This window comes from Liolophura sinensis, chromosome 6 (genome assembly GCF_032854445.1).
Source record: "Liolophura sinensis isolate JHLJ2023 chromosome 6, CUHK_Ljap_v2, whole genome shotgun sequence".
Lineage (NCBI taxonomy): Eukaryota > Metazoa > Mollusca > Polyplacophora > Chitonida > Chitonidae > Liolophura > Liolophura sinensis.
In genome coordinates this window covers 68,856,071-68,872,011 of record NC_088300.1, presented here as the reverse complement: position 1 = coordinate 68,872,011, position 15,941 = coordinate 68,856,071, and the positions used below count along the sequence as shown (strand labels likewise).

Sequence of the window (15,941 nt, the reverse complement as noted above, 5' to 3'; positions counted from 1 at the left end):
CTGTAGATTAAAAAAATAAATAAATAAATGTCTAACACAACATTTAAGAAAAGTGTGCTTCATTTCTGCCAAGGGGCCTCCGTGGCTCAGTTGTTTAGCGCGCTAGCGCAGTGTAATGACCCTGTGAGTTCAAGTCCAGCTCATGCTGGCTTCCTCTCCGGCCGTACGTGGGAAGGCCTTCCAGCAACCTGCGGATGGTCGTGGGTTTCCCCCGGGCTAGGCCCCTTTCCCACCCACCATGATGCTGTCTGCCGTCGTATAAGTGAAATATTCTTGAGTATGGCGTAAAACACCAATCAAATAAACAAATAAATCATTTCTGCCATTCCTATTGCCATACAAAGCACAAAACAAGTGGACAACATCAGAAATATTTGCCAAAAACGTTTGCTATGGCATTTTAGGAATAAATTGATATTTGTGCTTCAATGAACACTTAGAATAAAGCCATAAACTAGGTAAACTTACAAGAGGTCGGATTTCACATTATTGTTTGGGGTTTAATATATTGACTGATTATTTAAATGTTTAAAAGGTAGTAAGTTATACACCCTCTTGTACCTTAGCTCCACTAGACTGGTCTAGTTCAAACGGTAGTTACGTTCTAAAGAAGACTACTTCGTTGGCATAATGATTAAAGCGTCCGTCCTGGAAGACGGGAGGCCCTGGATCAAACCTGGGTCGAGTCATACCAAGGACTTTACCACGTACTTGTGTGGTCGGTATTAACCTTCAGAGTACTTCACGGACTCGCCTTGCCACAAGTAGACACATCATATGTACACACAACAAATGACTTCTCGTCGTTATATGACTACATAATATAATTAAAGACGTACTGCATAGAGAGAATAAACAGAGCATCCACGACAGTGTGATAGCTGCCAAGTTATCATACGTACCCGGTGAAATACGGCCTCTTGTCAATTTACGTGTTATTCTAACTGTTCATGTAAATGTATAAATAGTAACAAATTACACGTTCATTAGCACCATGGCTTAAGCAGAATCATGTAAAACATGTAGTGATGTTAATTGCAATTTATTAGATTTATTTATTTTTCACTATTCTAAAATTACTCAAATGTTCGACTTAAAACTTCAAACATACACACAAATATACATATGTTCCAAAGATGTAGAAAAATTAAGACAGACATACTAAATATAATCTGTTTATTCGACCATTCTTTTTTATTCCATTAAAATCAGTAAAATCTTACTTTTACATAATTTACTTATATAATGTCGTTTAGTTAAATGATACATTTTAAACAAATTGGAAAATTGTTAACAAGTGTGGCAAAGCTATGCAAAAAAGTGTGTAAAGGGAATTAAGCCAGCGTACAGTATTAAGTACATGTGTTTAGAAACACCATCAGTTAACTCCCTTCCCTTAGGAGAAAGCCATAATTGGAGTCGTTTTGTTGCCTGGTCCCCAGCGCAAAATCTGGAAACAGGCAACGAAATCAAAGCAAAGCAATAACACAAAATGGTTATAACCTATGAAGTAATGAAATACTGCGGGGCTTTCTTAAAGAAAGAGACAAAATCATACTTTTCCATCTTACTGATACGGCATTCCTGAAATGCAGAAGTCACATACAAATTTATTTATTTAATTGATTGGGGTTTTCAGACTCAAGAATATTTCACTTATACGTTGGCGGCCAGCATTATGGTGGGATTAAACCAGGCAGAGCCCGGGCGAAACCCACGATCATCCGCAGGCTACTGCAAGGCCATGTACGGCCGGAAAGGAAGAAAGCATGATCTGGGTTCGAACTCACAACTGGCGTGCTGGCACGATAACTCCGTCTGCCACGGAGGCAATCCCTCACAAAGACTTAACTGACAGAATGTCGTCAATAATTCTCTCGCTGTTCACTAAAACAGGTCATCCATATGTTAACGTGACTTTCATTTCCACTGTTAACACAAATGTGTATCATTGTTTATTGAAATGCTGGAATTTCTCATTATTTCATAATATGTATGTTAATTGCAGTCATGCAATTAACCATCACTGCATGGATATTCGAAAGTATGACTTATTTGTTAACATGATTGGGACTATTTGCAGAAATTACCATCAAGGTAATTTTTATTTTTATTTTATCTCAGTCCTTTCATTTACAACGCGGCTTTTATTTTTTGAAGTTGCAAATTATCCTTTTTCAGATAAAATATATATTAAACTACATCACGCCTTTAAATTTACTGCTTGCGGGTTACTGCTTAAATTTTTCAGGTCTGGCATCAACATGCGGATGGTCTTGGGCTTCCCCCAGGAATCTGCCAGGTTTCCTCCCACCATAATGCTATCCGCCGTCGCGTAAGTTAAATATTCTTGAGTACGGCGTAAAATACCAGTCAAATAAATAAATCAATTTTTTCATATTCCCCATCTTACGGCTTATGAGGCCTAGATGACAAAAAGCTGTAGACGACACACTAAAGGTAGGAGGTTTTCACCGATCACTCGCGTTTCCTCCCGTAAATATGACCGCCGTCGCAGAAGTGAAACATTCTTCAGTAGGGCGTTAAGCAACTTTAAGTAAGTAAATAAATATTAATTCAAAGTCTAGTGTGTCGAAAACACTCCAACGTCAATCTTATTGACAAATATGGACAGAACATTACGCACCATTTCGTAGCTGGAAAAATAACCACTTATCAAGATTATCACGGGCAATATAGTTAGCAGCCCATTGAAGTTCCGTAGTGTTACATGCTGCAGAACACCATCATCGTCTTATCGTTTATTTGTTTACGTACGTTTATTAGTGAAAGATCCTCTAATAGTTTTAACCGCACCCCTTACAGCTCTGGTGTCACTCTCCACGTTCGCCTTACTTCACTTTCACCATTGGCAAATTTTTTATACATATCTTGAACAACACAGAGGTCACAGGAATCACGTTGATGAGCCAAGAAGTGATGTCAAATAACGCAAACCCTCTGTTTCAACAATTGTTTCTGATAATACTTGATACAAATGCATCTAAGGCTTTTCTAGAGGTGGCAGTGATGTAGAGAGGACGTACAGGTCGACACGTGCTGGAAGGACTGCGGGAATGAAAACTGTAGCCATTTAAGATGATGTAGCTAAGAGCTGTGAAAAGACGGCGAAACAGTCTACAGCGCGCTGTCGCTGATCGATTTTCGCGCGACTTTCCGATGATATTATGCCAGCAGATGCGTCGTGTGACACAAACCCTTTATTGTATCCTAATAAATTAAACTATTGGAAATATCTTGCGATTATCACACTTGATTAGGACTGGTATGTTTCCCTGAAAACTCTGTAGCAGATTTGCTATCTAAATACCAGCAAACTTACCATTTAATATAAAGCGTACAGCATATAAAGAATATAGAGCAGCGACAACAGTGTGATAACTGGTAAATTGCTTCACATAACAGATGAAATACGGCTTCTTGTAACTGGGAGAATACCACACCCCAACTGGCATGAAAACACCAACAAGGCGATACAATAAATGCCAGTCAGTGGGTTAATTCCGATACTATACTAATACTGATCTTTTGACATTGACCAAAATATTGAACGATGGATGTACTGAAGTGAGCAGTAGAATTAACAAGCTAAAACACCACTCGTCAGGTGCTCTTGTGCTATATATGATGATTCTGTATTAATGTATACAGCTTTATCCCACGCGAATAGATTTCCTGTTACAAATCCTGCTTAGGCGTGGCTAAAGGGCAAACACCAGGCTGTGCTGTATCGCGTTCATTATGCCCCATACAGTTTAATAATAAATAAATAGCATTCATGGTCAACAACATCCTTTGCCAGATGTGTGTATTTTGAATTGCCTATAATGTCAATGTTTAAGGTTTTGATCGAAGGCAGGCAGAAATATACTTGGTTATAACCAGTGATTAAGATAAGTACAGAAAGCGCCAGGTTTAGACAGAATGGCGGACATGTAAAGCACAAAAGATTAATGTCGCCTATTCTGGGCATACCAAGAACGAAATTTTTCGTCTTAATCCTTTTAATTAATGCCCCATAGAAAGAAAAATCGATGTTTGCATTAAAGACGTGTGCCGTGACATGTCGGCCCGATCACGAAAAAACCGGTTCGTTGAAAGTCTCTTCTGGCTGAATCTATTGAACCAGGTATGTAGTTTGTAGGGACTGGTTCCATTGTTTCCTACCGCACCATGAACTATTGCCCGATCCGATAGATCGTAGGTGAACCAGTAGCTAACGACCTAAATGTTAAGCAATCAAAGCCACTGGGTTGTTAATAAGCCAAAGTCGAGTCGAAGAATGCATCAAGTTTTATCAGGAGAGATGTATTCTGTGTAAAAAAAATCGTGACCATACATACTGATAACTATTGACAAAGTACCTCCAGTTCGAGTGCACCTGGTTTTATACTTCACCTGGTTTTAGCAGGCGCCGATTTTTTTTACTATATCAGAGGATATACCAATTTTGAAGCACCATGACGCAAACTTCGAAGCATTTTGTATTTGCGCATTTCTTTACAATTGGGATTGGCTTCATCAACACAGTTTCATGGCGCGACCAATATTTTAAGCTGGTGCCTGTGGATGACAAATCGGAACTAGCGTTTGGTCTTTTGCATATCACAAACGACCGCTCGACTATTGGATGTATAAAGCAATGTGCGCTGTTTGATGAATGTGATGTGGTGGCAGTGCCAAACCTTCGCAACCAGTCTGATTGCATTTGTCTTGTGAGTTTGAAGTTATCCCCAACGACTATTGAGGGAGCCTGGTTCTACAGTGATAGCTGGAAGATCTATGCCAAAGAAGGTGGTAAGTCATGTCTTCTAAGGAATATAGCTAAAAAAAGTTAGTGATATTCAATTATTTCATAACACCACTGGAAAAGGTTCCACTGGTTCTACAGTGATAGCTGGAAGATCTATGCCAAAGAAGGTGGTAAGTCATGTCTTCTAAGGAATATAGCTAAAAAAGTTAGTGATATTCAATTATTTCATAACACCACTGGAAAAGGTTCCACTGCTTCTACAGTGATAGCTGGAAGATATATGCCAAAGAAGGTGGTAAGTCATGTCTTCTAATGTATATAGCTAAAAAAAGTTAGTGATATTCAATTATTTCATAACACCACTGGAAAAGGTTCCACTGGCTCTACAGTGATAGCTGGTGATTCAGTAAATCTCTCATTCCAGCCGTCTATCGCCCAACTGATTTGCTCTGATACGCCTATTAAATTGTAACATTGCCGGATTATCTCCAGCCGTCAACTATCTATTTATTTTTACCCCCAGAGCTTCGTTGATAATCTTCTTATCCATATACATCTTAGCCGTGCCTTGTACTTCCAGCATCCGGTACGTCAGACATGACACACTGGGGACTCATTTCCTTTATAGATCATAATCTGAGGTGTCTGCATTTTGTTATCCATAGCCGATTGCAGACTATTACCTCTAGGCGTGTGAACTGTTCGGTTGGATTGTTGTCTGTACTGCGAGGCCTGGTCCCCTTGCCGTTTTCATGTGATTGTATGTTAAATGTGATGACAACACAGCATTTTGCATAATTCTAGATCAGAGACGTCTGATAAATTGCAATTAAAATCACTGCATTTTTTTTTTTACCTAATTCTGCTTTGGGGCGTGCAATTTACTACTGTTTATGCGCTTATATCAACAGTTAGAGCAAAACCATTTGCCAGCTATCACACTGTCGTCGTTGCTCTGGTTTTATTCTCTGTGCTGTACATCTCTAATTATATCCATATGATGACAAAACTACAAGGCTATGCGAATCTAGGCGTCAAAGCAAAACTTCGCATACCAGCTGTCTACCAAAATATACGTTCCGGGTCAATAATCGCAAGGCCAGTTCCCAAAGCGACATTTAACACAAACCACCAAAGAATTTAGAAAGTGTATAGAGTATGAAATTAAAACGGATTCATGTAAAAAGAAGTAGTAAATAGTTTTCAATGCTGTTAGAAATACGCAAGGAATGTTTTGAGCGAATGTAATAAATCAGTACCCAAAGCTTGTACAGGGCACGTTTATAAGTTGTCGATAATCCAAATATGTATCTCAGCTGCACTTTGATTGCAACTGTTTATATACCCAACCTGGCGATCTAATTCAACGCGACAAATACAAATCCTCTAGCCCCAGCCTGGAAAACACGCTCAAACAAATTCATGCGTCGAAACAGACATTCGAACATGCACACTACCTGTCAACCAAGATGGACGTCCCAGGTGAATAATCTCAAGGTCGGCTCCCAATACGACCTTTAGCACAACACACAAAAGAACTAAAAATGTGTATAGAGTGCGAAATTAGGACGGAATCATGCAAAGAGAAACAGTCAACAGTTTTCAGTGCTGTTGGAAACACGCAAGGTAAGTCTTTGGCGAATGAGTGAAATCAGTATTCAATAATGTACCATGTTAGTATACTATTTGTCGATTATAAAATATGTATATCAGCTGCACTTTGATTGCAACTGTTAATACACCCAACCTGACGATCTAATTTAACATGACGAATATACATTCCCTAGCCCTAGCCTAGAAGTACGCTCAAATAAGGGTCCGATTTACTAAATGCCCCACCAGTTTTTCCCTCCGCCTAGAAACTAAGTTGTCACAATATTTAACATAAACTTATACTACGATAATTTTCCTGAATCCGATTTCTCAAATCTTTTGGGTAAATTCAAAATTTATAATCTCCTTACAATGCTTAGTCTTTGGCACGGAAAGTTGAAGTATTGGCATATTTGTCTTATGATAACATTTATGAGGTGGTCAATATCTTAGTTCCTGGGAATAAAAAAAAAAAAAAAGCTGAAAAATCTTATTTTCACCAAATTTGGATTTGTCTGAAATATCTTTGTGGAATCTGCTCCAAGGATTTAATTATACAGAAATAATAAGCGTAAATAATAGTTCAGTGGATAAGTTATATTTTATTTCTCATTGCTTGTATTATTTGTTCTCAGCTATACCATTAAGTTATTTATTTATTATTTATTTGATTGGTGTTTTACGCCGTACTCAAGAATATTTCACTTATACGACGGCGGCCAGCATTATGGTGGGAGGAAACCGGGCAGAGCCCGGGGGAAACCCACGACCATCCGCAGGCTGATGTCAGACCTCCCCACGTAACGACCGCATTGGTGAGAGGCTCCTGGGTCATTACGCTGCGCTAGCGCGCTAACCGTCTGAGCCACGGAGGCCCCCCAATACCAGTAAGATAATGCTTAAAAGATCAATACATCTCGAATAACCCATCTCAATGAGATATGTTTTGTGTTTAGCAAGTGTCCAGGTGATGGTTCTTAGAGCTTCCGAGCGGTCAGAGGATGCAGTCTTAGCGAAGTGGATCGAAAACAACACCGTTAACAAGGTGGACTTAAAGGAGGCCCTCGGCGTCAACAAGAATCTGAGTCAGACGTACAAAAACGGCTTGTTGGACACCTGGGAGAAATGGGACATTCAGACCGTGAGTAGAATATGTACTAACACAAAAACTGTATGCAGGCTCTAAGCTTGAACACTTACGTTTCGAACTATGTTGAAAACTCATTGGAACATGTATATGGGAGTTGTTTACCTGAGGGCCGCCTTTGAAATAAGTAGACAAATAAATAAAAGGTTTATAAAATAGGTAAACAAGCTTTGGCTTTCTGTAGACATTATCCCATGCATTATCATCCTGCAAACACAGCAACTAAATTATGTCGACATCTCGTTAGATTTACCAAAGATGTAGCACCATGTTAAAAACTCGGCAAATACATTATTACATAAACGGCCATCCATAAAACTTATTATTTGCAATAATTTTGCACTGAAACCTATTTTGATTAAACCAAAATCTCACAATCCTGTTTAATTTCTAAAGACAAACAGTAAATTAAATTCATGGCTTAACCCATTTTTTGTTAAGAACTACTGTTTTGAGAATATTTTAAATTTAACATAAACGTGGACGTAAGATTTTGCGCAAATATGGCTGAATGGCTAAATTTATAGATTGTCATTCACAGCTAGAGTGTGAATTGTTGTGATGATGAAATAGCGTCACATTATACAATGCGGAGTTGTGTCCCTTCATTTAATATGGCTACTTTTCGTACCTGAGATCCCATCTTTATCCATGCTCGTTAGTTACCACATATTAAGATTAACGTAGACTTTTATAATATTTAAGGGGCAAAGAATAAAAAATGTCATAAAATAATAAAGAAATAAGATAGATTTACGAAAACCGTTCGTATTACTTAGTTTAACCCACTGTCACAGATAGTGGCCAGCTCTAAAACGACAAACGTATTTAATTAAGCATTAATTCTTTCATACCTTTTCGTTTAACTTATACTTTAAACGTGCAGGTACAGTTCAGAACCATGGCGTAAAATGTATGCTTTCACGTATATAAATTAGTATTCCATAGCCTCACATTGGAATAGCTTGGACAGGAAGTCAAAATGAAAACAACAACAACATATACGCATCTGTCCATTTTTACAGGTACAGGTCGCCATGTTGTCTAGAGGGGCAGAGAACTTCCGGATTGTGTTTGATGGCAAAGGCACTGACAGGCTTTCGTGGTTTTCCACCAATCGGCGATTATCTTCACCCTGGCCCGATCTGAATGGACATACAGGCGACCCTTACAGCATAAATTACATGTAGGTTTCAATTTCCCCATGCTCTCATAACTTTGAATATATATGCCAGATACCAAGGGGAACTACTTTGGGATTGTTCTACTGGACATTGTATATTATTTACTCACGTTGCGGCGACAACCTATCGCGTTCAACAGAGTAAAGTGTTAATTGTTTAAATACGGTTTTAGGGTCACTTTCCTGGCGGATATCGTGGCCCATCAAGTCAGTCTTCTATTTTTTTTTAAACACATGAATATTTTTGATAGATAATGGCAGTGCGTTGGTATACTATTTACATATGTACATGAGTCCATTACTAGAATTAAACCTTTTTGTGGTAGCATGTATATTGCTCATTGTATAGGTTCAAATGCTGCAATGGTTATTTGACAGAAAGGGGATAAATAGCAAGCTATTTACAGAGATTTACGTTATCTTTACATTAGAAATACATAGATCTACATTACAGCATTACATTGAGTTGCCTATACAGAAATTTACACAGAGAGAAAACAACAGTAGTGCTTTTATTTATTGGATAACAGTTTTGTTCTCTTGCTTCCTCCTCTGTGACGTGGAGTTCAGGTGCTCCCGCCACTTATACCAGACGCCGTCCAGGAAAAATCAGTGTACTGGAAACCTGTGCCTGTAACAGGTGCGACAAGTATAATTGAGGAGCAAGGAAGTCAGGCCTGGTCCACTTAGTTTCTGGTGTTCACACTAACAGTTCACGGTCACGGTTGAAGTATACAATGGGTCCATACAAATTTAAAATAATGAGACAACTGGACCTGGTATATAGTGACAGAATTTGAATATAATACATTTTTACACGAGTGAACAAATTTTACCAAGTTCAGGTACATTTACACGAGGTAATTAGCATTTTTTCAATACTGTGTCCCAGGTGTGTGATAAATTAAACCTGAGTCCTCCATTGGGGTTGAGAGTGGGATTTCTAAATTTGTGCAGACCCATTGTATACTTCAACCGTGAAGGTGAACTGTGTTCACCATGAAACTTATACATACTGGTTTGTTCACCTTGTTTTTGTATAAACAGGAATTCTTTTTGTTTTCCTTACTCATCTTACTCCGTTGAAGGCGATAGGTTATCGCCGCAACATCAGTAAATAATATACATTGTCCAGTAGAACAGTTTTATAGTATTGTCTTTTATAGTATGCTAACCTGGATGTCTGGAAATCTAAGTTCCTATATACTTTGATATTGTTTAAAATATGATATGATATGATATGATATGATATGATATAATATAATATAATATAATATAATATAATATAATATAATATAATATAATATAATATAATATAATATAATATAATACACAACTTTCGATTACCATAAATAATTGGCTGTTACAAGAAATGTTGAATATTTTGGAGAGAAATCGTGTTTTAGTGTAGCATAAACCCTAAAGCCTCGCGCAAGTCCGATCGAGTGTTCGAGTGAAAACGTTTATTTATTTATTTGATTGGTGTTCTGCATATATTCAAGAATATTTCACTAATACGACGGCATTAGCATTATGGTGGGGTACGGGGAACGATTGAAAATAGGGCAGGGGTCACCATGGCTCAGTTGGTTAGCGCGCTAGCGCAGCGTAATGACCCAGGAGCCTCTCACCAATGCGGTCGCTGTGAGTTCAAGTCTAATGCTGGCTTCCTCTCCGGCCGGACGTGGTAAGGTCTGGCAGCAACCTGCGGATGGTCGTGGGTTTCCGCCGGGCTATGTCCGGTTTCCTCCCACCATAATGCTGGCCGCCGTCGTATAAGTGAAATATTCTTGAGTATGGCGTAAAACACTAATCAAATAAATAAATAAATAAATAAATGAAAATGGGGCAAACTCTGTTCAGTTGGCTTTTTAATATTCGGCAAAAGTTTACCGGTTACGAATTTGTTGAATTTCTACGGTCGTTACGACACATCAATTCTCGAGAACGCAGTTCTAGCATAGCCAGCAAACGAACACTGATCTTATGTCATTGCAGGCCAGACAAAACTTTTGCTATCAAGCAGTTCGCAATAGGCTGTATGATGTCCGGGTGGATGGTTGTGGTAGAGGAAGGTAACACGTGCACGTGGTCAACAGACCCGTTTTCCTACCCACAGTTCCTCTACAGTCCCTCATCGTCACACGCAGCATTTGATGTGTCTGGTGAGTAATGTCTAGATTACTCATATATTTAAGTTCAGCTACAGTTTAGTCATTTCTCCTTTTAGTGTGCGATTTCGCTAAAAAAAAAAAAAAACAATTTTGAGTTTCGTCAAAATTTAATGATTATCTTCTATAATTTTGGCTCAAATTCTGCTGATAGGCGCAAGTTGCACATTCGCGTTTGATTGTCGTCGTAGTTTAGAAGAAAAACCCTGCGAAACTGAAGGTTTTCTCTTCGTTGGCAATATTGAGATTATATAAGAATGGATGAGTAAGTATCACATTCCATTATTAATTTCGTACTAACGAATATGTCACAAACACAACGGCGCTCAGGTTTTATAGTTGAGGAAACTGCACAATAGAAAACACCGCAGTTTGTCAGGCACATGGGAAAACCCTTTTTCAGAAACTAGAATTAAACAGTCGACCTCACTGGTCAAGAATTATTATCTGGTGGTTAGTTCAAATTGTTAGGTACGCAAGGCTTTGTCGAACAGAAGTCAAAATCCCCAGTTCATTGCAACGCAACCGTATGGTCATAATACATTGATATCTTGTTTATACAGGTCCTCCATCGTGGTACAAAATCGATATTCAGGTACTGATAAGATCGATCAAATGTCCTTAATTCGGATTATCTTTACAGTATAATTACTCTTTAGGACTGTAAGCAAATCTGACAGAATTGCTTGACATCATTTAGTATAAACAATCCAATAATTTAACTCAAAACTTCATCTGCAACAAGGCTGACGGTAGCAATTAGCTCCAGAGTCGTATGTCGTTAAATACACTGAATTGCTCAAGATAAGAATAATGGTTTATACTTTTTGTCCTGTCGCGGTGTACGGTCATGTTAGGTTTATGTCTATTATTTGGCTATGTATACATTTCCATGTATTAATTGCTCACCTAATTGCAAACATTTATTGTCCTGTCTTGATTTCATTAATTACGTCTTGCAAACATTGCACAGTAAACTTTAATAAGTGCACTAGACTATGTCGGTGTTTGCGCGGATAATATAGACGTGGGCAGTGATACAATCATGCAGCAGTTTAGATTTGTAGGCATTTATATCTGCGGATGAATTTCTGTGTGTGTTTATTTTCAGGTGATCGGATGCTTGCTGATGACTTTGTGATTTACCTTAACATAAAATTAGCTTGAACAACTGAATGTCATGCTTTAATGGTAATTACGTCTTGGAAAAGGCAGCGCAGTGATACCATTGTGTACCAAGGATTCTTTCCAAGCCCGACGCCACGGTGTCCACAAAAGATTAAAAGACTATTTACAGTATTAGTACATGCTAGCTGTCACTGACAACTAGAACAGTTGTTTATAATACCATTACCAACATTGTCCAGTCTTTTCATCGTCCATATCTTTTGATTGCTTTGTTTTCAGCTGCTTTCATCTTAAAGCAATCCTGTCACACATAGATTAAACGTCTCCCAGGTATCGCTTTCATTTGAAAGACGTGTGCTTTCTCTGAGGTCAAATTGTACACAGTCAATGCCTTGATCGTTCTGGAAAGAGAAATTCCATGATTAAAATGTGAGATGCCTCTTTAAACATTTGCGAATAAAATGAGAAGGAACAACGTCTTAAACTTAACTGTTGAATGTGTCGAGTCAAAATATGTTTACTTCATACATGAAGAAAAGCCTTAAGACAATAGATTCGCAGAAGTTTGCTCACATTTGTCCTGGATTTACAGTATATATTTTGTCTTAGGCCTACAGTACACATTCTGTCCTATGTCTAAACAGGTTACAAATTTTGTCTTAGGTCCACAGTACACATTTCTTCTTAGGCTACAGTACACATTTTGTCTTAAGCCTACATGCAGTACACATTTTGTCTTAAGTCTACAGTACACATTTCGTCTTTAGCCTTCAGTACATATTTTCTCTTAAGTCTATATACAGTACACATTTTCTCTAAAGCGTACATGCAGTACACATTTTCTCTGCTACGTTAACCTACGTACACATTTTGTCTTAAGTCTACACGCAGTACACATTTTGCCTTAGGTCTACAGTACACATTTCGTCTTAAGCCTTAAGCTTAAGCCGTCTTAAGCTACGTTACAGCAACAACACCTTGTTTAGTTGTATACTGTTTATAAGCGTTGTCATTAATACGAGTCGTTTCATTATTCGTAGAATTCCTGGAATGTCTCGTAAGTAACATCTATGTGAAATTCGGTGATACTTTTTACAAACCATACCTGGGTATTCCCATAGGTAAGTGCGCACCTCCATTGACAGGCTTATACCTGTTTTCCCGTGAAAACGACTGTATGCAGGGATTACTAAAAAGTAATCTTTTGTGAAGCGCGATCTTCTTTATTTACTAGGCGATACGAGTATCGATGACCTGTTTGCTTTAAGCGATCCCCATATTGCCGAGGCGGTGAAACAAATCTATCCATCGATTGCGATTATCGATTTGGAACACTGATCTCCTCGAACTGGGGAGACCCAGGATCAAACCCGGATGGGGCCAGATCAAAGACTTTGAAAATGGTATTTGTTGCTGCCTCGCTTGGCGTTCAGCACTGAGAGTTTAGAGCAGGGAAAACATGACTGTTTTTTTGTAAATCCAGGACAAATGTGACTGGGTGTCTTCGGCATAATGCCCTAAGCATACATACATATATATATATATATATATATATACATACAATATTTAACGGTTTGTACTATGTTATTTAAGAAATAAAACGTAGTTTGGGGCCACCGTGGCTCAGTTGGTTAGTGCGCTAGCGCAGCGTAATGACCCAGGAGCCTCTCACCAATGCGGTCGCTCTGAGTTCAAGTTCAGCTCAAGTCTTCCTCTCCGGCCGTACGTGGGAAGGCCCTCAGCAACCTGCGTGTGGTCGTGGGGTCCCCCTGGCTCTGCCCGGTTTCCTCCCACCATAATGCTGTCTGCCGTCGTGAGTGAAATATTCTTGAGTACGGCGTAAAACACAAATCAAATAAATAAATAAATAAAACGTAGTTTGCCATGCTCAAATCACCAAGATAATGCACAGCAGACGGGAGTTGTCCATTGTTTGAGAACGAGGGGCCGCAGGTGCAAATTTTGCCAATTTGAAGTGGCAAAGTACTTTTATTTCTATTCTAAAATGCCATTATGAAAAAATAAAACAATTAGAGGGAAAATAACACCTAAAATAACCACTCTCTCTCCTTTTTGTTAACATGTAATAGTCTACGTTGTGTTGTTATGATTTTGGGCAAGTCCATGCCAATGGAATGGGTGGGAAATAAATCATCCAATCAGAGCAAAGCCCATGACAGGTATTAACCAATAAATGCACATTTCCCGCCAGCATCTGTCCATGTCAGTTCGGGGTCAAAATTTGAACATAACAGTTTTGTGACGACAGAGGATTGATGAATTTAAGTTAATGTAATAACAAAAAACTGTCAGAAGTGAATGGTTTATTTCGTGGAGAAACTTGTAGATTCAGTTGAAGCTTAAGTGGAAGGGGCTTCCTGAGATGGTAGCGTTGCTGAGAATTTGATGACCATGTGATGCCGATTTCGGCAGACTCAGGCCTACATCTTCAACTCGGGTCGCACTCTTTGCCTGCGTGATGGAAGGTATTGCTCAAAACATTGCTCAAAGGGCGTTGTTCTTCAGACGCCTCTAACTGTATGTAACTCCTCAGGCTGAACTCGTTCGGGTGGCCAGATACGAATATTATCACCTGTATTCCAACACCAGCGTGGCTCAGAATAGTGGCTACAGTGGCGCGGAGACAGTGGTTTGTGTACCACCGAGCCTCACTCGAGATGTCTGCCATCGTCAAGCACAAGCCGTTCACTCCCATCGCTTGTTTGTAATACCAGCAATCCGCTGCTTTTGGAGGAGTTACTATAATCTATTTCTTTTAGAGAGTGGCCTATATTCAGCTGTCTGTAAAGTCAGTCATAATCGCTACCAAAATTGCCTTTTGGTCAGTGACACATAACAACATAAACTCTACACATTTTAAGGTCATTATTGCGAGGAAAATGAAGCTGGAATACTTTTTCTAATTCTTCATGTTAACGTCCATAAGCTCGGTTTCGACGGCAAGAACCCATTGCCTCGGGTCATTTCATAGTTATTTGAAAACCAGTGGCATGCTAGATAATGGGCGGAGTTCAACATGTTACCTAAACTGCTATCGATTTTTCTGTTAATCCTGTTTTTGACACTGCCATATTTTTGGAATTGTTTAGAGGTTTTAGTATAATATAACCTTAATAAATGAATTTTATTTTATCTCTGGTAGTATTAAAATTTTTGGAGGTTTGTTAGAATATCGGTTTATTCTAGACCCGGATTGTTGCTGGATTGCTGATATACGAATGTCGGATTTGACGCCTATACATGTATATAGCACAAGGTTTGTACTAAGTCTACAGCTGACGTTTTGCTCTACGGTGTACACAGAAAACATCTGTTTTAGGTCCAGAGAAAAGGGTTTTGTCTTAGGTCTACAGAAGATCCTATGTCATGTATGTGTACAGCAGACGTTTAGAATTAAACGCATGTTGTGACCCCGCTCTATTCAGAAAACGTAATTTCTCCCTCAGGGAAGTACGGCAGCTGTGCTTTTCTGATGCGTATCTTGGTCATGTCGCCATATACAAAGAATTAAAACTACAACACATAGCCCCCATACTATCAGCACACTTGGTATCCCCATACCATGCCACCGCCAATCGTTTGTCACAGAAATCGTGTATTGTGTAACACCAATGCAACCGTTTGAGTGGGAGAAATGTATCTGTACATTTCTGGACAGCAAAGTCTTCGGCGCAACGCGCCTTGTACCTTCTTATCCAGAAATGTACAGTTATTCGGCCTTCCTCCACAGCGTCTCCAGCACACATTTTGATCTAGGTCTGTACTGCGATTCATTGTACAGACTGATTTACACCATGTACAGTGTTCAGAAATTAACCTCTACATAAGAGAACAGAATATTATCACATTCCGTTCTAGATCTCCATTGATCATATAGCAGCGACATACTATTAATAGGATATCTGTTGATCATTCTATCATCAC

The 15,941-nt window shown here is 38.9% G+C and overlaps 1 protein-coding gene across 1 annotated transcript; it reads left to right on the top strand.

The window, feature by feature from the left end:
* The first annotated feature begins 8,509 nt into the window (after positions 1-8,509).
* Positions 8,510-12,735, top strand: LOC135469096 (uncharacterized). The gene is made up of 3 exons (XM_064747624.1): positions 8,510-8,700; positions 10,696-10,862; positions 11,980-12,735. Exons 1-3 carry the CDS (start codon positions 8,552-8,554, stop codon positions 12,033-12,035), a joined length of 372 nt encoding a protein of 123 aa, XP_064603694.1. The 5' UTR covers positions 8,510-8,551; the 3' UTR covers positions 12,036-12,735.
* Positions 12,736-15,941: the final 3,206 nt, after the last annotated feature.